Source organism: Oryzias latipes, chromosome 19, assembly GCF_053564925.1.
Source record: "Oryzias latipes strain Hd-rR chromosome 19, Olatipes_Hd-rR_3.1".
Classification (NCBI taxonomy): Eukaryota; Metazoa; Chordata; class Actinopteri; order Beloniformes; family Adrianichthyidae; genus Oryzias; species Oryzias latipes.
Genome location: NC_136255.1, coordinates 11767979 through 11790143, shown reverse-complemented (window position 1 = coordinate 11790143; position 22165 = coordinate 11767979). Strand labels below are relative to the sequence as shown.

Sequence of the window (22165 nt, the reverse complement as noted above, 5' to 3'; positions counted from 1 at the left end):
GAAATTTGCTCTCTGCATTTGACCCATCCCCTGGGGGAGCAGTGAATCCTTTAGTGGTTTAACCCCTCCCCAATTCAACCCCTTAATGCTCAGAGTCAAGGGTCAAGCAGGGAGGCATTGGGTCCCATTTTTAGAGTCTTTGGTATGACATGGTCATGGATTTGAACTCCCACCTTTCCAGTCTCAGGGCAGACATTATTCCACAAGTCCAATGAGCAGTTATGATAAGTGAGGAGGGAGGACCATCAGCTCAATAGACACACTTTTCACACACTACAGATCACTAGAGCAAAAAGCGAGAAGAGGAGATGCTTTACTGGGATAATTGTGGCAATAGAGGAACATGAGTGTGGCTCATTGCAAGAATATTGTCTGACTAGTTTGCTCTACTTTTTTCTGTAGCTGTTAACACTTTTACATTGAATTCTGTAGTATTTTTCAAAAATAAAGCACCCTGGAATTATAGTTCAAAGTACAAAGTAAGTGACATTTTTGCTTGTGTGATATTATAATTAGATTTATAGGTGTTATTACATCCTTTGTGTATTGCACATATGCAATACACAAATGGGATAGAAGTAAAAAACTATTTACAATAAGTAAACCCACATGGATTACAGTTGGGGTAAAAATAAAATAGTGGTAGGACTTCCTGCCCTGCAGGGTGCATGCAGGTCTCAAAATGGACCGCAGCAGAGATTTCCGCCTGTCACATTACTGAGCCTGCCAGGCTTAAAGGAGGTCATTTAGTGAAGGCTCGTAAGTGGCTGTGACGAGGGTGGTATGTCCATCTCGTAGCTCTACTGAACCATGATGATGAGCCCATAAGTGCATCGCACACTTCACAAGACAGCAAGGACCCTTCACCCACACCTCCAAGCAATGGCGGCTTGCCTACAGTTGGACTGATCCTAACCTTCACCTGGCTTTTGTTTTGAAGTTTATGTTGCCAAGGTTACTCAAAGATGAGGTCACAAGTGCCTGCTGATTAGCCTGAAGCCTTAGTCTAATACAGCTGTACAGAGGTTGACCCATACAGGTCATGGGGATGGTCATAGACAGGAACAGCCGCATCTGAAGGGGACCAGGTGTGTCTTACAGTCCCGTTGAGTCTTGCTCAAGGTAAGTCATGAAAATGGAACATACCATTGTTGTACCTGTAATAAATGTATTTGTACTTAATAAGTATTTAATATGTATAATGAAGTATTTATAAGGATCATGTAAATTACACACACTTATGACGTACGGGTGACTCTGTCGTACTAATACCAGTAGGTGGTAGGGTGCAAGTGTGGAGGGGATTCGTAAGTGCCTATAAGACCCCGTAGGATGCCAACACAAAGTATAAATATGAAAAATCTGCACGATAAGCCTGCGTATCACCTACTTTACACTTACGGGTGGTATAAATGTTTGTTACGACCTGTCACTTGCAATATGGCATAAGATCCTGCTGCAGTGCATTTACTTGCAAACATTTTCAGTTAATAAACACTCTGACAAAAGATCAAACCTGTCACCCTAAATAAAAAGTTTTGCAATACGGGTTCATCGAGTGGCCTAAAATTTTCATATTTTGTCCATGTCACTTGTATATGCCAGGTTTGCTCATTTTTCCTCTGCAGACAGTCCATATCCAACCACAAGGGCAGTAAACAACATGTTCCCCATCAGATCAAACACTACTTTATCCCTGATCACCTAGTTTTGCTCATTTTATTAAAGCACTAATGAGGGATCCAACAGAAATGTGTGTTACCAAATTCAAATCCTTGCAGACCTGTGTCATTTTATTGGCAACTTACAAACAGGAAGTCAACTTTTAGGAATTCCTAAAGCCAAAACTAGCTTTTCCTGGATGTTGGAGTTCTGACCAGGAAACAGAATGAACTTGCCCACATATCTGCTGATGAGAAGTCTTTTATTCTAAAAAACAGTTTGCAGTCATGCATTTTTTTTTCAAAGCAACTTCAAAATGTCATTTGCTTTGGGGTGACAGTAAAATGGCATGCCGCAGTAAAGCTAAATGAGGTCGCAGACATCAGACTGTTGTTCAAGTAGCCAAAGGTCAAATCCTTTTCTAAAGCTGTGCACCCCGTCCATTCATTCATTCACTTTCTGAATGAAGAAACCAGAAAAGCAAAAATAAACCATCCGATTAAATCAGCTGAAAGATAAATACTAGGTATAAAAGTTGCACATATGCAATACACAAATGGGATTTACAGTTTTTTCATTTGATTTTTTTAAACCAACCAGATCACGAAAGCTATTTTTAGAAAATAGAAACTCGTACAAATATTACAATTCTTAGTATTTTATACTAGGGGTTGACATTATCTGCCATGCCGATTATTGGCACATATATTTATCGTTTTGACATTTATAGGGATCGGCTTTTTATTATTTTTTTCTTTATCCGACAATTCGATATTGAACTAGTTACTTTGGCTCAGGTGCTCTGTCTCCAGCATTTTAAAATGTTATCGGAACCAATCATTCAGTACTTTGCACGTCACACTACTAGGGCTGTCACTTTTAACACGTTAACGCAAATGTCTTTTTACGACATAAATCATCCGTGAAAAAATGAATGAAGGGATAAATTGAATATCGGCCATCCTGGCTACTAATTTTCGGTATCGGCCCTGAAGAAAACATTTCAGTCGATCTGTGGTTTAGACTATGTATATATTCAGACTGGACACATTTGATTGGCTTAAAGTGAATGAGAGTTAGTTTCCCCCGATAATCTGGAACAAATTTTTATTCTGAATACACCCAAGTGGACCTTGGTCCGGGACCAGGAACCGCTCTTGAACCCATCTTTCGAGGTGACCTCTGTTTGTTTCCAGTCGGACTGTGATCTGGTTCCTCAGTCAGAACGGTATACATGCTCGGAGCGCAACAACTGGAGTCACCGTAGGGCATTACAGGACATAAACAGACTAGGAAGGTAACAGGCATGACGATGAGTTACACCAACTCATTGAAATTTGGTTGGATGCCACCAGGCTTATTAAAACAACTTCTAACGTGATACACATTGCCTTTCACACTAATCTTTAATCAGTATGCCACCACCGTACCAAAGTATAAAGTGTTGTCCCTGATGTTGATACAGATGCTCAGAATTGGTCACCAAAATATTAAATTTGAATAAATGAACTAACCAACAAAAATTGCAAAGTGTAGCACTTCCATTATTTGTTCTCTGGTTCCTTTGTCCCGCCCCCATAACTCCTGGTAAATGACTGAAAAGATGTTCAATCAAATGCTTTTTTTTTTTTACAAACCTTTGTTCCTAACAGATATGTCCAGTTGAAAAGCAGTCTGAATACAAACCAAATGCAAGGTTCATGACTCTAGACCAAATTATGCTAACTCCATCCAGACCAACAGACTTTTCTAGTCTGAATACATCCTATGTTTTGAGCTGTCTTTATACTAAACCATTTTCAAATTTGCACTAACTGCTAATGGCAGATAGTGTTTAAAAAAAAACACAACACTCTTTGGGTCTAAAACTAATAATGGGTTGCTATTTTTAAATCTGCTGCAAACAGGTCCAAACCCAGTGTAAGAAAGCTCTGCAGGAGAGCCACACTCTTGCCTCTTAACAGGATCTGGTTCACTGAAATCTGTCCATTCATTTTTTTTCCCCTGGTTCATTAATACAGGAAGGAAGGGAACATTCTGTGGAGCAGTAGGTGCCAATCTGTCGCACGATGGAGAAAAGCCAGCAAAGGCTCATGTAAAGCTGCTGCCTCTTTTGCTACAACCTCTTGCATCTTTCTGACAATATTCTGCAGGGTGAAATGATTCATCTCTATGCAGTCGGTTATGTTTATATAAAGCAGCAGATAGAATTAGGTGCAACAAAAGAACAAAATGGATAAAAATAGGAGATCTGGAAGCAAATCTTTGCAAAGCAGAATAAAGAAAAAAAACTTCAAAGATTTGAAAGAAAAAGTCAGTTTGCAGAAAAAAAACGTCATGTTTTTTGATGATATATCGTCGGTGTGGCTGTCCAAAAATGACACTTTTATATGTGTTCATTTACAAATCTGAAATCAAAGGACTCTATAGCTGTCACAGCGCTTCAAATGTAAGGACTCACTTCAGCGCAAGACTGAACAAAGGAAAAGACACACTTTGAAAAGTGCTTTGAGCATGATGAAGTCCACTTTACATCATCTACAAAGACGTCACATCTACAAGACAAAGCATATTATTTGGCTACAGGAAACTGGCTGCAACTTGCAGTAGAGACATGGCAGTAAGTGCATTTCAACTGCATTAAGGCTGCCACTTCTTGCTGGTGCCTCAGAGCTCTAAGCATGTTTGCTGATCTGATGATCTCTAATCAGATCTCTTAGCCACAGTGGAGAATGAGCCATCAATTAAACTGTTGTAATTAGGGGGAGGGGGGGGTTGATTCCTGTCAAGAACCTGCTGCCTTCAGACATTCACATACTAAGACGGAGGAGAAACTTGGCTGCCTGAACAGTATTCCCAGTAACGGAAAGTTTGAATGTTCTGCAGCAAAGGAACACTGGAGAGAAAAAAACTAATGTATTTTAGATACATTTATTGTCAACTAAAATGTGATTTAAAAGTACGTTTCTCTTATATCGCAAGAGGTTTAATGGTGATAGCAATAAATTTGCGCAATATTGTAAAGGCTAATGACAACAGCGCACATTTATACTTTCAAAGCTCCAAAAAAGAACCTCAAAGGGCTGGGTTTCACCAAGAATTTCAAGAAATTATTTGATTTAATTCACTAAAGCCTGGATCAATTTGATTCACTATTCGATTTTGAATTTACACTGTTTACACATTTATTTGTATAGAAATACAATAATAAGCAATAGTTTGGCCACTAGGTGGAGCTCACGCTTTAGCTTTACAATTCATTCCAAAATAAAATAAAAACCATTGTTTCAAACCACAAATGGTTGTTTTTTTTAAAAAAGCTTCTTTAAAAGTTTGGAAAATTCCTGCCTGTTAGTATAAAAAGCTGCTCATTTAGTCAGCAGTGTGTGTTTAGTCAATCAATCAAGGAAATTCGATTATATGTTAGCACCAAGCTAGCAGACTTTAGCTTTACTGCTGTCATGCGTTAGGTCACCGGAAAAGTAAAGGCATAAAAGATCGATTATTGATCTATGGAGCTTGTCTCGATTCAGATTGATTCATCATTCAGATTGATCCCCCCCCCCCTTTGGGAGTGGTATTGCACACCAACCAAGAACAAAAAACAAGTAGTAAATTAACATAGACCCCATACGGGGGTTGACCCTTAAGGGAGGTTTGTACAGAGGAGCGGTTGCATCTTCAGGGGAGGGCAGGTATATCTTGCAGTTCCCTTGAGGCTCGTTGAAATAGAAGGTAGAATTGATGTGCATGAGGTATCGTAAAGTATTCATAAGGCTAATCTAAGTTGCACGCATTTATGACGAATGAATGATGCTGTTGCACGGTGCCCTTAAGCCACACTCTAGCCACACTCTAGCCACACTCTAGACATTAATAAACCAATAGTCACAACTACCCTTAAAGGTGGATACAGGCTATCTGCTGGCGAAGAATGGGCAGACCTGTACGGGGCATGTAAGGAGCACTGACTGATCGGGTAAACAGCACTCACAAGTCCACAGGATATGAGGGGGAGAGAGACGAAACATTTGGACAACACGTACCTACTTTACCCTTACTTCATCATTGTCTTTGGTATCCGTTTGCTACAACCTGTCACCATCCTCCATAGAAAAAAATGTGCATGGACATTTTCACTCTACAGGTCCACTGAGGGATTTATGTCCTTGATTTTTGCTTGATTTTCCTGTGTGCCGTTTACGTACAGGTTTGCACATTTATTACCCGCAGACAGCTCGCATCTAACCGTAAGGGCAGTTACGAATAAGGCATAATAAACAAGGCAATGTTTTTGTTTTTGTTTTTAGAAAAAGGCCATTTGAAGTGCATGAACAGCCAGTTTTGTTTTTATTTTTATTAATTAAGCACATTACATTGTTTACATCTTAACAGCGACAAATTAGTTAATTTTCTAGTGTTTAAAATTTTGCTATATTTGTTAACAAACCTTTTTACTTTTTTACTTTTCCTTTTTTACACCTCCCAAACAAGGAAAATTAAGAGTTTCTGATGCAAACCGATCAGCTCAAAAAGCAAAACAAAACATGGAAAAGTGAGTTGAACACGGTCAACATAAATCAATGACTGCATATAGAACAATCCATATCTATATTTATCCATATCTACATTTAAAGTTGTCACCATAGGCTGAATGTTACTCAATGAACTCAGACATTTTTGAAAATGGGCCAATAGAAGCTAGTTAATCCTGACGGTTGGTAGAACTTACCTTAAACGGTTGTTCTACAGCTGAAGCATGATTGAATTTACTTTGATCATAAAACCAAGGCTCCAGACTGCGACCAAATGGTCGCATTTTGCGACCAAAATTAGAGTGTGCGACTGAATTTTACATACAGTCGCACATGTGCTACCGATAAATTTGCCTCCCCCACCCTCCATATTTTTTATACATTAAACGTGGAAGGGGCACGTCAATGATCAATGAAATAATCAATGAGACGTGAGCGCACACGCACGCAAACACACACACACACACTCGCACACATACTCATGAGACGCAAGCACACACTCGCGTTTCATTGAGTGAAGCCTGTCTGTGAGGCAGCCAATGCGTGTGAGAAGAATAGGGAAAGTCACTAAGTGGCTAAAATGCGTGGAGGGGGAGGGGCCTAGAGATAATCGAGCGCGCGAAAACATCTGTGGGAAGGAAACGGAGACAAATATCATCACAAGCTGATATGTGCGTCTGAGCTATGAACAAGTGTACTATTGATTCCTTCTTCCGACCTGCAGCCAGTGTACCAGTGTCAGAGTCTGCAGCAGATGTTCAAACTCGCGAAGCAAACCGCGGTTCTCATGCGTTACGGCAGCACATCGCTCCCGCGGGAGAAGGTCAGCTGAGGAGCATAAATGTCCCACACCTACATGCGTGACAGCTAACGGGGCTCTAAACACGTGTGAGCGACAACTCAATAGACACACTTAAAACACGTGGGGAAAATGCAACCTAACCAGCGCCGCGCCTGGATCGTTGGGGAGACCAGGCCCGTGGGGGGGGGGAGATGAAGGCGAAGCTGCAGCGAGACTGAAGGTGAACAGGAAGTTGTTGTCCTTAACATTCAATTTATTTGTAATATGCCTCTCCCCCTTGGTATGATCTGTGATTTCTGATATTATATCTTTTATAATTATTTTACTGTTTTGTAATGTATGTAGCCTTTTTTTAATCAGTTGGTAATTTAAATTATCTTAATTGATCACTGAAATATAAAAGCCCATCAGGATACATGTCCCATAATGCATTGTTTTGTAGTCGGTAGGGCAGCTTTCAGTCAGAGCAGTGCTAAATTTCCAGCTGTGTTCGCGTAGGTTGGCGCCTTGCTCCCGCCCCTTTCTCGTGATATTTTTTGGTTTTGAATGACAGGTGATGTTGGAGCAAAAACAAAAATATACATCTCACACCAGGTGATCTGTGCAGCGTCCACCTGGGTGATCTCAAACACGCTTATTGTGCATCTTGGCTGCACCTATTTGGTGTCACCAAGATGTATTTCCATCCCCTAATGTTTACATACATTTAAGTATTGTTTGTAACTGTGAAATGACCAAAAGGTTACTACGGTAATCACTTCGTTACTAAAAACTTTTTTTTATTCTGAATGTATGGTTTTTTGTTTACTATTTGTACTGTCATGACAGCGATGGTACTGTCGGTTTCCCTTTTTGTTGCAACTTCAAAAGTGCAGATTAAAATGTGACACTGAATTTGGAACAGCACATTGTAATTTCTGCATCTCATTATTAAAGTATTTATTCATAACACAGTGGAAATTAGTAGATTTGGTTAGCATGTTGATTTACGGTATGCGCCCCTAAATTTTCTGGTTGTGCCCCTAAAATTTTCAGTTGGGGGCCACAGTGCTCCTAGTGAAAAAAGTTAGTCTGGAGCCCTGAATACAATTGCAAAATCGAGCCAATATACATTGGACTGAATAAGCACAAGCCCATGTGTCACATGGTACAAACGTCACAAGCCACCAATGGATAAGCAGTTAAACTGACCTGATTCCAGATAGATTCGTTTATGAACATGCTTCAAACAGGAAGTTGTCAGTGTTGCCTTTTGCTATATTAACAATTAAAGTGTTACATTTCTTTAACTCAATAAATATGACTTTTAATGCTTTACTGAAGACATAGTATTCAAACTTTCAAATGGTCTTTTTTTAATGAACCAAACTGCGACAACATTAAAAAGATTTCAATCATTATTTTACATAAACTTTTTTTTAAAAAGTTGTAAAACATTGGAAATAGATATGTAACCTAGGCTGTTCAAACTTAGATATCTTACTATAAATAAAAATAAGTGGTGCATTTAAACACAGACCCGGGTGGAGATAGTTGCAAGATTTAAAACAGAATGTTTCTAAATCTTTAGACTGAGTGTTTTTTTTTGCTTTTTTTTTTTATTGATATGGCAGAAATATTTTAAAAAATGACTCCTAAAACAAGCTTGATAAGGAGATTATGTCAAACTGCATTGAATCCCCAAAACATTTAGAGCGCTGCAGCTCCACAAAACAGCTTACAGTTCTTTCAGCAATCACACAAAATATACTTTAAACTTCAGTTTTGTAAAACCTAAATCAACCTAACCTCCATGATAACCATGTACACATTTATGTAAATTACATTGTCCCTGCTCCACTGCAGCTCTCCCGCTCATTGCTCTAAGTGCTTATTAGTCACGCAACAGCTCCCTGTCCAGACACCCCAACCTTTCGAACCCCATTTCTCATTTTCCAATCAGTCAGTGCCATAAACTGTAATTGGGTGTCAGAAAGTTGACTTTGTTTCAAATTTAGACCCCTGACAGGAAAAAGTATTGGAAATAGTAGAACTTTTACCCCTGAAATGAAAAGAAGTACTACAAATTCCAAACACTTACACAAGCCTTCATCTATAATGCAAAGGACAGTTTGCAGTGTAAAAAAAAATGATGCAGTACAGGGATCATGCTATGATGTGGCTTTCCAGGAAAGTGTGCATTTGTACATGCAGTTGCTGCTGGCAGCTCTGTCACAAAGTCTGGCTTCCACACAGAGTCGCAGCAGCCAATAAATGCATAATAAAGAAGAAAAATTAGCATATATAGGTCACACTTTTACGGAAACAAGAACGAACATTTCAGCTTAAAACACAAATCATAATAACTGAATAAGTAACAATAATAACCAGAATTTATGCACGCATAACTACCGTCATGCACGGTCCACCACTGAGTTCCACAAATGCGCAAATCTTACATCACTTCCTCTTGTCGCCAACATTGCAACAGATAACAACAATTACTCCCTGATCATGCAAATTTCTGTTTCCCTCATACAGACAATGAAAATCTCATTGATACAATGTTTTACTTGTTGGAAATGGGAAAAGAATAGAAGGCCTTTTATTCTGAGAAATACTATTTTACAGTCAAATTAACCGTTTATAACAGAAGAAGACATTTGCCCATGCACGGGACGGATTGCGTACACTCAGCCGTGTGATCTTATTTTGCACATTTGCGGTGAGGATCGTACAGTTGTGATCAATAACTTTTATTTTGTGTTTCATTCTTTTTTCAACATCTTAAGAAATTTTTCTTGCTTCTAACATCTCAAGACCAGTAAGTGCCGTGGAAGTATCTATTTTCACACATGTGGGGATGGATCTGGTAGCTGTTACCGATCGGGTAGTGACACGCAGCTCTTCTTCTATGTTGCTGTCAGTAGCAAATACTGATACACGCACCTACAGTGCCCTCTAGTGGTTGTCGCTATTTAATATAAAAGAAAATAGCATACAAGTTGCACCTGAGTAACCGGGCCAAACTATGCAAAAAAATACCACAACTTATACTCAGAAAAATAGGTTAGTTAAAGTTAAAAAATACTTTTTTTTTTAAATACTTCTATCTGAAGTCTGCACACTGAGTCCTGGGGTGTTGTGGTAAATTCTCTTAAGTGAGCATTGACTTCAGATATTGAGTGGCGTCTGATTAACCAGACAGACGTTAGACCAAGTACAATGACATGTAAGGCTCACTCGAATATAAGTGATAACGTCTTAGGATGAAGCTGGCAACACAAAGCTATTTTCCAGTGAGATAACGCTCTTTTCACAGAGTGCCCCACGACACAGATTTGTTCAACTCATCCCATTCACATTCCAAGCTGCTTATCTCTGTTATTCAATTTTAAAACTGCCATTCACCAGTTTGGTAACTTGGGGCTCAAACTATTTCTCCAGCGCAGATCACTGGGACAGCCGGTTCATCTGTTGTCTTCAGATTAGCGGGTCTATTTCCCCCCTCCAGCTCCACCATTCCTTAAGTCTGACACTGCCTTTTAAGTCAAACACAGCAGACGAAAATCACATCTCACCATCTTCCATCAGAGGCGCGTTTCAATCAGCCCATTCACACGCAGACTGTACACGAACACATTCTTTACAGGGCAGAAACTCCTTCCTTTGAGCCAAATGCTTTCGCGATGCATCAAGAGTGGGAACTGGGTGGGGAGCGCTGCCTGCCTAATAAACTCTTCTGCTCCCTCTGCCCTTGGAAATAGCTGAACAGCTTATCAAAAATACATCCATACAGGTGTTTGAGGGTTTTTTCTTTTATGGTTAATGTAAAGTAAAAGCTTCAGAAGGGCAAACATGTATAGGCGAGTGCAGAAAAGCTGGACGAGCCAAATGTCATGATGGAAGAATCCAAACACTGCCAAGTGAAAACATGAAGATGGCAAAACAGTTGGGCACCATCGCTTCGTTGCCTCTCCATTATGCAGATGCTCCAAATGAACAAAACGCATCTAGAGCTACGTTCACACCGCCCTCTGCAACGCTTGTTTAAGCGACCACTTCCAATAAAAAGTCGATGTAAATGCGCGTTTTAGGCTTCCAGCTCTGGCATCCATGCGTAGCAATGCAAATTTACAACCGTTTTCAGGCTCTTTTAGAAAACGAGCTGCCATTGAAGGCGTGTTAAGAGTTAATTCAGGTCAAACTTTGACCAATTAGGGGATAAGATTTGGGATTACCATTTGCATGGATGGTACTTCTAATTCACAAAGTGCCAACCATTAGAAAATTGATCATCAGGGAGAAATTAATAATTCACAGTGGAAAAAGAAAAAAGGAGCAGAAGCCCCTCCCTACGGTGGCCCTGAAGTGCAAATCACACAAAAACATTTAGGCAGGTAAAAAAAAGCCAAACAAATTCTATTTTAGCATTACATTTCAGAAATCAAAACGTGAAAGAAACGAACAAAAAACATAAAACACAAAAACTAAAGTAATTTCCTGAAAACCAAATGAAATGTTAGAAAAACTAAACACAACGTGAAACCGGAAAACATATGTCATGGTATGACTATAATTCGGAGTGACCCAGATGCTGTAACCCAGAAGGAGACTCAGACATTAAAGTGAGTTTAGAAGTTTTTATATAGGAAGGTGAGTTTTGGCTTATTTCCAACAGAGGCGCGGCGGCTGGCTGGAGGAGAGCAGTTGCAGGATTCCAGAGGTGAGACGGCGTGAAATTAGAGGACTGCGACCAGGTGAGATCCAGAGTAGATTATTCCGTGGGAGGTAAACGAACTGGCGTCGAGTGGAGGTCCAGGAACTCCTTAAGAGGCCATGGTGGTGATGAGGGTAAGTGGAGACAGCTGGTCGCGTCCGGAGCAGAGCAGGCAGGGGAGGGGGAGAGCAGCTGGCAGAGGCACCATGTCAACATAGATCCTATGGAACATCACTGATTGGATGATGACATTTGTCCATCATTTAAACCGAAAGGTATTTGACATGAAGTGATACTGAATATCATGATCCAATTAGTGATAAGCCTTAGTACCTACCTTTTCTGTTTTTTTGTTGTGTTTCGTTTTTCTAAACTTTTTTTATTTCTTTACTGGAAATAACATTTGTTTTTCCATTTTTTCCATGTCTCAATCCATATGGTATTTACTTATTTCCATTTGGTTATATATTTATTTCATTTTGAAATGATTTTATAATGGTATTGGTCGATTAGATTTGATGCTGCCTCAGACAGATCGATCTGGTTTGATAGAATAGAAAATGATTCTTCGAGTTAGTAAGTAGGACCCTAGTTCATTTGAAATTTGACTCTAAGCTGTGAGTGGACCTGCTGGCGTGGAGTAAGACCGCCTCTACTTCTCATCATTCATCTGTTTACACTCTCTCCCTCTAGCTTACAGCCCCTGACAACCCCAAGCTAACATTACAACAGAAATAGCCAGCAGTATTAGAGCTATCCAGCTGTACAGAGTTGAGCCAGATGCCATCTCAGACAAGGAACCAAAAAAACGCACATGGATATATTTGTCTGCAAGTGGATACATCCGAATGGAGCGGAGCAGGGGGTTTGTGGCCCAGAATATTCTCTATGTAACAGATCCAATCTTTCTTAACAGTTTTTTTGCCTGCTCCTGATTTACAACAATCTGAAGAAAGAAATACTCAGAAATGCAATTTTAATCTTATTTTTTTTTTAATACATGTCCTTCTTCATGAGAAAAATGCTACAGGAACATGTTAAAAAAACACCAAAAACCAAATTCTCATCAGAGTGGTTCTTTAAGTTTAGAAAGCTTACATAGCTTTTTTCTTCTTCTTCACAGTTTATTGGTTTGATTTTTTTTTTAACTGTGCATTTTGCTCCTAACTTTTTTTTTCTTTTAAATTGCACCTCCTGAGTTGCAGTTCTGCCTCCTAAAATATTCTTAGTAACTGAGTCAACACCTCATGTGCTGCTGACAAGCAGATGTGTCACTGTTGTGATTTGCGATCACAAGACCGACTTACCGCTGCTGCGACTCTTTCGGTTGGCCTTCCCCCCCGTCAGCAGCATCTTCAAGCTGTTCCTGAACATGGCTGCAGCAGATGCTCGTCTACAGAAAGATCTGCTGGGGGAAAAAAGAGAGAAGATGCGTGTTTAGGCTTCCTGTGGGCTCCTTTAGCGTGACCAGTTCTGTCAGAAGATTTCCCCGACAGTCTTAACAATATAACGCATTAGTTGGAAGGAACATTAGGGATATCATTCAAGCATTTTTCTTACGATAAGAGAGAAGTAAAATGCAGCTTCAAAAGGAGTTAATGGGCATTATCCATCTAAAATCGGATGCAGGAAGAGATCCTGTTCATTAGTGCTTAATCTTATCTGTGTCATCAAAGGATCAAATGCTTTCATGTAATTAGTGAAGAATGGAAGGGAGTAGTGGTCCAACAGTACTTTGAGGGTGAACAAAGCCGTCTTGGGCATCTTATTTGAAAGTATATGAGGCCAGGGTGACCAGTTTTCTTTTCAACGGTGTGATTTTTTGTTCCCCGGGGTGTCACTGTTTTAGTTCCTTGGAGGTGTGTTTATCACTACACTGCTCACCTGAGCACACCTTAAAGATCGCTTCTACACAGACACATATGTTTGTGTGCAGGTTTTGTATTGTCTTTGCATTGGCTTGTATATGTTGTGTGTAGAGTTGTTTGTGTTGATCTGCATAAATTTCCATGTGTCTATGCAGGATTGTACTTAATTGTATTTGTCTGTTTGTTTTGGGCGAATGGTTACGTACAAAAATTCCATTTCTTCTGTGAGTATTTATTAATGACATTTGCAACATTAAACCTCAAACTTTCATTGCATTTTTATATGTCTCCACTCCTTTTATCTCTACTTTTTCTGAACTCTGCACCCCCCCCCCCCCCCCCGACACACACACACTTTATCTACTCCCTTTTCTCCATCACCTGTTTTTTATACCTGTTCTACTCAAATCTGCCTCATTCCCTTTCTTTTCCATCCAGTGTAGAACTTTTTTAGGAGTATAAAACATATTTTGACGAAAAAATCTCTTTTTGGATCCTGCATATAGATGGAGAGACTGCATTGGTGCTGCCCAAAATTCATCTTGGTATTGGTAGCACCACCGCGACTCCGAGTCCGGCGTATTGACGAATTGCGGCTCGTGCTGAGGAAAATACGAAGCAAACAGAACATTGTGCTTACTTGGGATCCATGTCGTCTAAAAATGTGTATTATGATGTGTGCTCCAAATCTGAGTTGCAAATGACCATTCTCACCATCTCTGACCTTGTGTACCAATCATTGCACTGGAAAGAAGCAGCACACTCTCACAGATGATCTGTATGTATGTGTAAGCGGATGCAGCTCATCTCAGGATCTAAGATGAGCTGCATAAGCTAAGGCACTGTAGTATTAAACAAAAAACCTTTTTGGCTTTCATTAGTTGAAATTATGGAAAAATAATGGTTTAACAATTTGTGTCATTAAAATAAAGGATGAAATGACATTATTGCATTTCTTAGTTAAATAATGAATCTTTGAAGCTGCATTCCTACCACCCTCAGCAAAGTGCATTCAAGTGACCACTTCCAATATAAAGTCTATGTAAACGGGCGTAAATACGGGATTGGGTCCACTGAGTTCAAAACTCCTGCTCTCGTGTGTTTCTGGAAGAAGACATTAATAACTCTGGGCCCAGTCTTTTATATATCGGAATAGAGCTGTGAAAGAAAAAACCTGGATTAAGATTCGCGAGATTTGCATAGCTTCAACCTTTCGAAACCAAGTCACTTCTAACTGTAACATGTCCGCATGTTACAGTTGGAAAAAGAAAAAAGGAAAAGAAGCCCCTCCCTGCTTGTCTAGCATGAACACCATGGGCTAAGTAAACGCAAATTTAAAAACCCACGTTTAGCACTATCTTGAGCGTTTGTTACATGTCTGGTGTGTACGTAGCTAAAGCCTTGAAAAAAAAAGACTACATTGTGGGAGCAACTGTGCCCACTGATCTAATGCAAGTAGTAAGTAAAAAAAAAACAACAGTTGAGTGTGTTTGAGTTAAATTCATTATAGAGTGTAGTGCTTTTTTTTGTAAAAACTTACTACAACAAAGGAATCAATCTGGATGAATGAAAGACTAATGCTAATCAAATCTAATGCTACCCCCACCCAATAAATTCATTACAAAGCTTTTTTTTCCAAATCAATAAAGTATATTTTAATGGGGCCATTGATGTTAGAGTTGGGCCGTCTTATAGGATTTCTATTATGTTACTCCAAACCTCCAAACCACACAAACACAATAATAGAGCACACACACTTCTCATGGGGGGGCAGGATTGTTTAATGTGATTACCTTAAAGCAGAAATCTCAGAAGGCCCAATAGGAAAAGGGAGAAAAGTTATTGAAAACTAGTGGGGGAAAATAATTATTTTAGGAATATAGCTCTAATGCTACACTCAAACCAAGAATGTGTTTAGCTATGGTGTTCACACTGGACTGTCTTTACCCGATACTAGAGCACGTCCACCACCTACTGTTGGGGCAGACTTGGTGGGAAATGTCAAAGCACTGTGAACTGTGCTGCAGTGTTTTTCTTTCACCGCTATATTTAATTTGAAAGACTTTGTGTCATATAATTCTGACAGCAATAGTTATTGATTTCACCTCCATAATTAACAGTTTGTAATTCCATCCATATCTCACTACCAAAGCCAGTCCTTGATTGGTCAGAATTCAACCTAGCCTAACTTGCAACACGCATTCAATGGCAGCGCGTTTAGAACGTAGAACCCAAAAATGGTCATAGAAACATAGGTAGCAGTGCGCGAACACAAGAATTTTAAAAGCAGAAGCCTAAAACGCGCGTACCACTGCGTTTACATAGACTTTTCATTGGACGTGCCCGCTCGAACACGCGTAGCTTCACACAACAAAAACATTCAAGGGCTCTTCACGATTAAATGTGAAAGAAACGTGCAAAAACTGAAGGTCAGCCATGTTTCAATAATGGTTAATTACAGCACAATTTCTCTGTCTGAATATAAATCAAATAAGAATGATATAGTCATAAAACATATTTTCATAAAATGTAACATTTCATTTCTGTTGGTTAAACCGAAAATTCTGGACGTGTATGTCTAAAGTCAAGCAAGAAAACATCCAGTGAGTTGCATCCAGTGGTGAATCTCCTCGCATCTCCTTACAGCAGGACACACCCGCACGCTTTAGACACAGATAAGTCATATTCTCCTGTCTGAGGATGGTTGGGGGGGGCAGAGCTCCATTAATCACAGCAATATCAATAAGGGAAGTGTCAGGGCCCAGCGCGCAAGGTGAGAGGCCGCACAAGGCAATGAAGAAACCGCTTAGGGTTGCTGCGGACTAAATTTCCCTCCAGCCCTGCCACAGATTATTTATTCATCTAGATTTATTCTGGCACCACTAGCACTGCAATGGGCAGTGCAGACATCTATATCACTAAGGACCACATGGGGGATGGGATTGGTCTAAAAGACCTCGTTTGTTACTTTTAGGATCAGAATTTTTTTTTTCTTTTATGTGTGTGTATTTAGTTCCATCTGTCAGGTACAGTTTTAAAACACTCTGATGGATGCGGATATGTTAAGTAAAAAAAAAAATTCATCTCAAGATTTAATGTTTATTAATACATTTTGTACATTTACTTTTGGGCCGTGCAACTTCCTGGCGACATGTGCAGGGTGTAACCCCGTCAGCAGTATCTGGTTTGGCTCCGGCAACTCCATGGCCCTGAAAGGGATTCAGCTGGTTCTAAGGATGGATGGATGGAAGGATGGATGGATAGATGGACGGATATTTACTTTTTAACACCCATGAAAACTGTAAATAACCATCCAATCCATCCATCAATTTTTTTTAACCCACTATATCCCTTTCGGGGTCACGGGAATGCCAGAGACGAGTCCCGGCTACTGTTTAGTGAAGGTGAGGTACACCCTGGACAGGTCGCCAGTCTGTCACTGGGCCCCTTCTTTACATTCTTTTGTCCAAATAATGTCTGTCTGAACTTTAAAAAAATAAGTGTACCATCCGCATATGCATGAATTAACCTTAAAATTATCTAAAAAATATGTAACAACAATGACATTTTGTCTACACTTTTCTGAATGTACCCAAAGTTTACATTTTTCTAACTTATATCTCTATAAGTTCTCTCTGATAAGTTTGCCTGACTTTTTTTTTTAACAAAAAATAAACAACAAATCTGAACTAAACTCTTGTGAAAGTATAGGACTTATAAAACAGCGCATCCCAAACACTCAGTGAATATCCGTGTGCACTGGTTGCGGCGTGATCCCGGGGGAAGCTGAAGTCCTCCTGCACAAGCCAGCTGTCACAAGGTTTCATTACAAAGTCTGTACCCAGTTTGAACAGACTCAGACCTTTTCTGTCCTCTCACTCAAATCCATTCATAGGAAAAGACCAAAATAGCTTGTCAACCTTTATTAGAATCACAAAGAGCCAAATGAAAGTGAACGTAATTCCTGGCCTTTTATTTAGCCTCGTTTGTTTTAGAGAACGTCTGGGAAGACCAAATAAATACTGTTTGCCATGCAGGTAGGTGCTCAAAATTCTCTTAGCCAGATTATGCACATGGAGGAAAAAAATCACAATGCACAGCCATTCAATAAGAGCTGTCTAACCACATGTCTTCTTTGAAATCTCTTCAATGGCAGACGGCACGGCTTGTAAGTGAATTCTGAAAAAGCATTTCTCCCTGCAGACATCAAAACAACAACAGCATTGCAGCTCTGATTCCGTTATGTTTTACTTTAGCTTGCCATGCTCTTTTCTGCTCGTTTCTGTGAACAACAACAATAACTATGTTAGGTAGAGGTGTCGCTATGCAATGTTCACAAAGATGTCCTACAGACTGAACCTGCAGATGGATTAGTAACCAGAAGTATCACTTTTGAGGAAATATTTAGTGTTTAATTAATGTGCAGGTAAGGTAAAGCCATAAACAGACTAAATGGTTTTGCTATAAAGGTGAAATACTTTAACAAATGTTTCATTTAACTGCTATTTTTTTTTCTGCATGAAGTTAAATACTTGCAGCAATCATTTCTAGTCCCTCATCCAGCCTCTTTATTTATAGACCTCACTGCTATACCTGCTGGCCATTACACAAGTGCTGCTGCAACATATGCTGCCACACAAAAAGTCGCAGAAGAATTAGGGACATCCCAATCAGATTTTCTTGGCCCCGATCAGAGTTATTTGATTTTCAATATCTGCCGATACGGAGTCTCCATCTGATACTTTTGTAACACATTTAATAAAATGAACAAATGTAATCAACAGATCCAGGTTGTACCTTTTATTTTTTAATTGACCTTCTTTTATCATTTAAAACAAAACAAAAAATTACTTCTGTAAAGTAACTTAAACAATCAAGCAGAAATAGGACAACTATGTGTAAAAAGGTTAAAGATTGCAGTAATATTGTCAAAAAGTAAAAACACAATTGACAAATCCCCTGATCTGATACTGTGAAGATCTCACTAGATCACCAAACTGTTTTTGTGCACTTCCTGGTTGAACTTGTGCCGTACTCCGCTTCGTTTCACGGCAATAAAATTTTGCCATCCATTCTTGATACCTAGAGTTCTAGTGTAATAAATGCTTGAAATATAGCGCTGATCAAATATCCGATCCCTGACTGGGACACAACATCCGTTTCCGATCAAGTTTGAAACTACGTGATCGGAAATCAGTTCCAATCGGATCAGGAAATCCCTGCAAGAGTTATGACAATAATAATAATGGATTGGATTTATCTGCGCTTTTCCAGACGCTCAAAGCGCTTACAATGTGTCCATTATTCATTCATGCTTGGTGATGGTAACTACTGATGCAGCCACAGCTGCCCTGGGACAGGCTGACAGAGGTGTGGCTGCCAGTTCGCGCCTACGGCCGCTCTACCATCACCGGGACATTCATGTACATTCACACACACCAGCTGAGCCACACTGGAGGCCCAAGGACCTCCTCCCAAGGACACAACAACAGTTGACTGGGGGGAGCGGGGATCGAACCGCCGACCCTTCGATCATTGGACAACCTGCTCGACCACCTGAGCCACTGCCACCCACTTCCACATTTAAACGATGAAGATGAACCTGTTCTTTGCTCTGAAACATGACATGTAAATTTCATTAACCACAGGACTTTGCATGAATTCTCTTGAAAAGTCCCATTTGTTCACCTTTGTTGTTTCAGCGCTGCTAAAAAACACAAAACAAAGGTACAGCAGGAGATACAAGACAGGGTTTGACAGGCAGCTTCAAGGATAAGATGGTCATTGCATGATGGTCAGTTTTAGAATGTGGGTAACTGCATGTAATCAACATTTGCACTGACTAAAATTAAGAGGCCATCTATAGTCTGAACTAATGATGACATTAAATTATCACAAGTCTAAAAATATTTGCACTTTTTCCTAACTATTTACTGTTTACTTGATTGCTTTGATGTGCATCAGAATTGAATCTTTTACAGCATATGACCGATTCAGTCACACTTCATTACACCCTGTGAGCCCAAATGGAAAAAATATGCTGATTTCTGTGACAATCAATATTTAGCATAACCGCTCCGCGCAGAGTTTACTTTCACAGGAAGTCATCCAAAAACTTTTTCCTATGAGTGCATGGATTAAACGCCTTCCTCCAACACTGTAGTGCTTTTTGCATTTATTCATAAGTCCTTGATAACATTACATTTTGCAATAATGGGTTTATACTGTTGCGCTCCACAGCAGCAAAGCAGTGGATGGTGAGATTAGACAGCCATTCAGCTGCACTGCAGTTCTGCACGGACTGCCAGGATTTTTATTGGGAGATGCATTTTGGCAGTTCATCTGCAAGGTCTCCAGCAAACATTTAATAGCTTGAAAGTTAATTGATTAATGCTCTGCTTTTAAATATTTTGTAACACTCGTTTAAAAAAATCTAAAGAGTCGAGTGCAAAAAAAGAACAGTTGCTTTTTTGTTGTTGTTAATTTTTGAAGGCCAGCAGATGTCACAGTTTTGTCTCAAACTGAAACCAAGATCTTTTGACTTTGGTTTGTTATTTAGTGTAACGTATTCCATTAGATGTTTTAATTTTATTTTTAAGTTACACTGTTCTTTAAAATCTTATGTTTGTCTATTTCTATCCTTTTCATATCACATTATTGGTATTACACATTTACAGCGCATCTCAAGTTGCTATGTAAATTATATTTTTCAATGATTTTTCTAAATAATCATTGCAAATGATAGCATAATTTTTGAGTCGCTAACCATTAGAGTCTATATTAATTGTTATTGAAGAAACCTCCTAAAGATAACAGTAGTTTTTACAAACAAAAACCTTAAAGTGCACTGTTCCACATTATTACGTACAACAGAGTTCCACGACATTTTATTGATTCCGCAGACCTGAAGATGGTCTTTTGTTGAATTTTCTGCATTAGGAGTTCATATTTACTGGAATAAAAACCTATTTCAATCAAAAACATCTTAAAAGGTCAAGTTAACATAAGATCCCTTATTTTATAGCAGCTTCACAATTTTTGCATCCATTGAACTTGTGAGTTTTGGAGAGTTTCTGCTTGAATTTCTTTGGAGAATAGAGAATCCCAGAGTTTGGATATGAACTGCTTCCCACCCTCATATATATGTTGCTTGAGGATGCTCCAAAGGTTCTCAATAGGGTTGAGGTTAGGAGAGGATGGGGGGGCATTGCATTGCCAATGATGCAGAGGCATTCCTTGCAGCATGAGATGGTCCATTGCATGGTCATGCATGATGTTTTTGTTACCAAACACACAGTTCTTCCTTTTGGACCACGAAAGAAAGTGGTCAGTCAAAAACTCCACATACTTTTCAGAGGTCCTTTTCACATCTTCCGAAAAGTCAATGGGCCAACCAGTCCTCTCCTCATGATTCCAGCCCAAAACACAACTCTGCCACATTCTTGATGATGTCACAGCCTTGTTGGGACATGGTGGCCATCAACCAACAACCAACTACTCCATCCATCCATTCAGGGACCATTCAGGGTAGCACGGCATTTGGCATCAGTAAACGAGTCTGTTTGAAGACTAGTCTGGGAACACTGCAGCCGTTTCTGGTTGTGAGTGTTGTTTAGGGGTGTCTGAATAGGTTTATGCATAACTGCAAGCCTCTGAGGAACCTACACCTTGATCTTTGTGGGACTCCAGAGACACAAGCAGTTTCAAATATGTGCTTGCTGCATTGTAATGGTATTTTAGCAGCTGCTCTCTTAATCTGATGGAGTTGTCTGGGTACAGGGGTGGGGGTGGGGGGTTGGAGCGGGTCTTTAAGAAAACCATAATAATAAATCACAATAAAACCTTTTAATACATTTATAAATAAGTAAGCTTTTTTTATGAAAATTTTAAAAATGCTAAAGATGAATGAAATGAGTTAATACCAACTTTAAAAAAATTCAGATCGATTTCATATCCACATGATGTTTTTAAACCCTCCCCTATACCTTGACCTTGTAGGATGTGATGTTAAATAATAACCTAGCGTCCTGCCTGAATTAGACGGGGAGGATTGTTTTCAACTAAGACGATAATTATGGCCTTGAAAAGAATGACACTCATTGTGACAGCATTTAATAATGATGTATTATACAAAGTTTGCTTGCAATATTTAAAAAGATGCAAAAAAAAGGGTAAAACTTTCAATTTTTTAAATCATAATGGAATCTAGAGAAAATGGTTGTATATATGGTTCTGCATTTCAATAGAAAAAGGGAATGACAAACTTACTGTAATCCAACAGAGGTACAGAGAACTCTGCCTACTCTTAAGATATAGTTAGAATGGGATGGATCGAGTGAGCGAGTATGGCTTCAAACAACAGAGGCAAGAATAGAACAGATCGATGACATATTGCCATCCAGCCAAACAGGGGGAGGGAGATTGAAAGCGACTCTATATATGTCGAATGGGTTCTCAAGATGACATTTGGTGCTGAAAAATTGACTTTCTGCCTACAACTGGGCTCACAGACAGTCAGAAAAACATGTCCAACTGTCAAAAGTGATTGTTGACAACAGCTTGTTTTGTTCACGTCTGGGGAAATAAGACTGCAAATTAC

The 22165-nt window shown here is 39.4% G+C and overlaps 1 protein-coding gene across 13 annotated transcripts in view; it reads right to left on the bottom strand.

The window, feature by feature from the left end:
* The window catches only part of tanc2b (tetratricopeptide repeat, ankyrin repeat and coiled-coil containing 2b), a 184998-nt gene that overhangs the window by 125030 nt on the left and 37803 nt on the right, over window positions 1–22165 (bottom strand). For 9 of the 13 annotated variants that reach the window (XM_023949338.2, XM_023949340.2, XM_023949341.2 and 6 more), the window contains one exon: window positions 13006–13106. In XM_023949338.2, coding sequence (XP_023805106.1) covers window positions 13006–13072 — 67 coding nt within the window. In that variant the 5' untranslated portion in view covers window positions 13073–13106. The remainder of the gene's footprint in view (window positions 1–13005; window positions 13107–22165) is intronic. The other 4 variants (XM_023949339.2, XM_078937042.1, XM_078937045.1 and 1 more) reach the window with 1 other exon arrangement.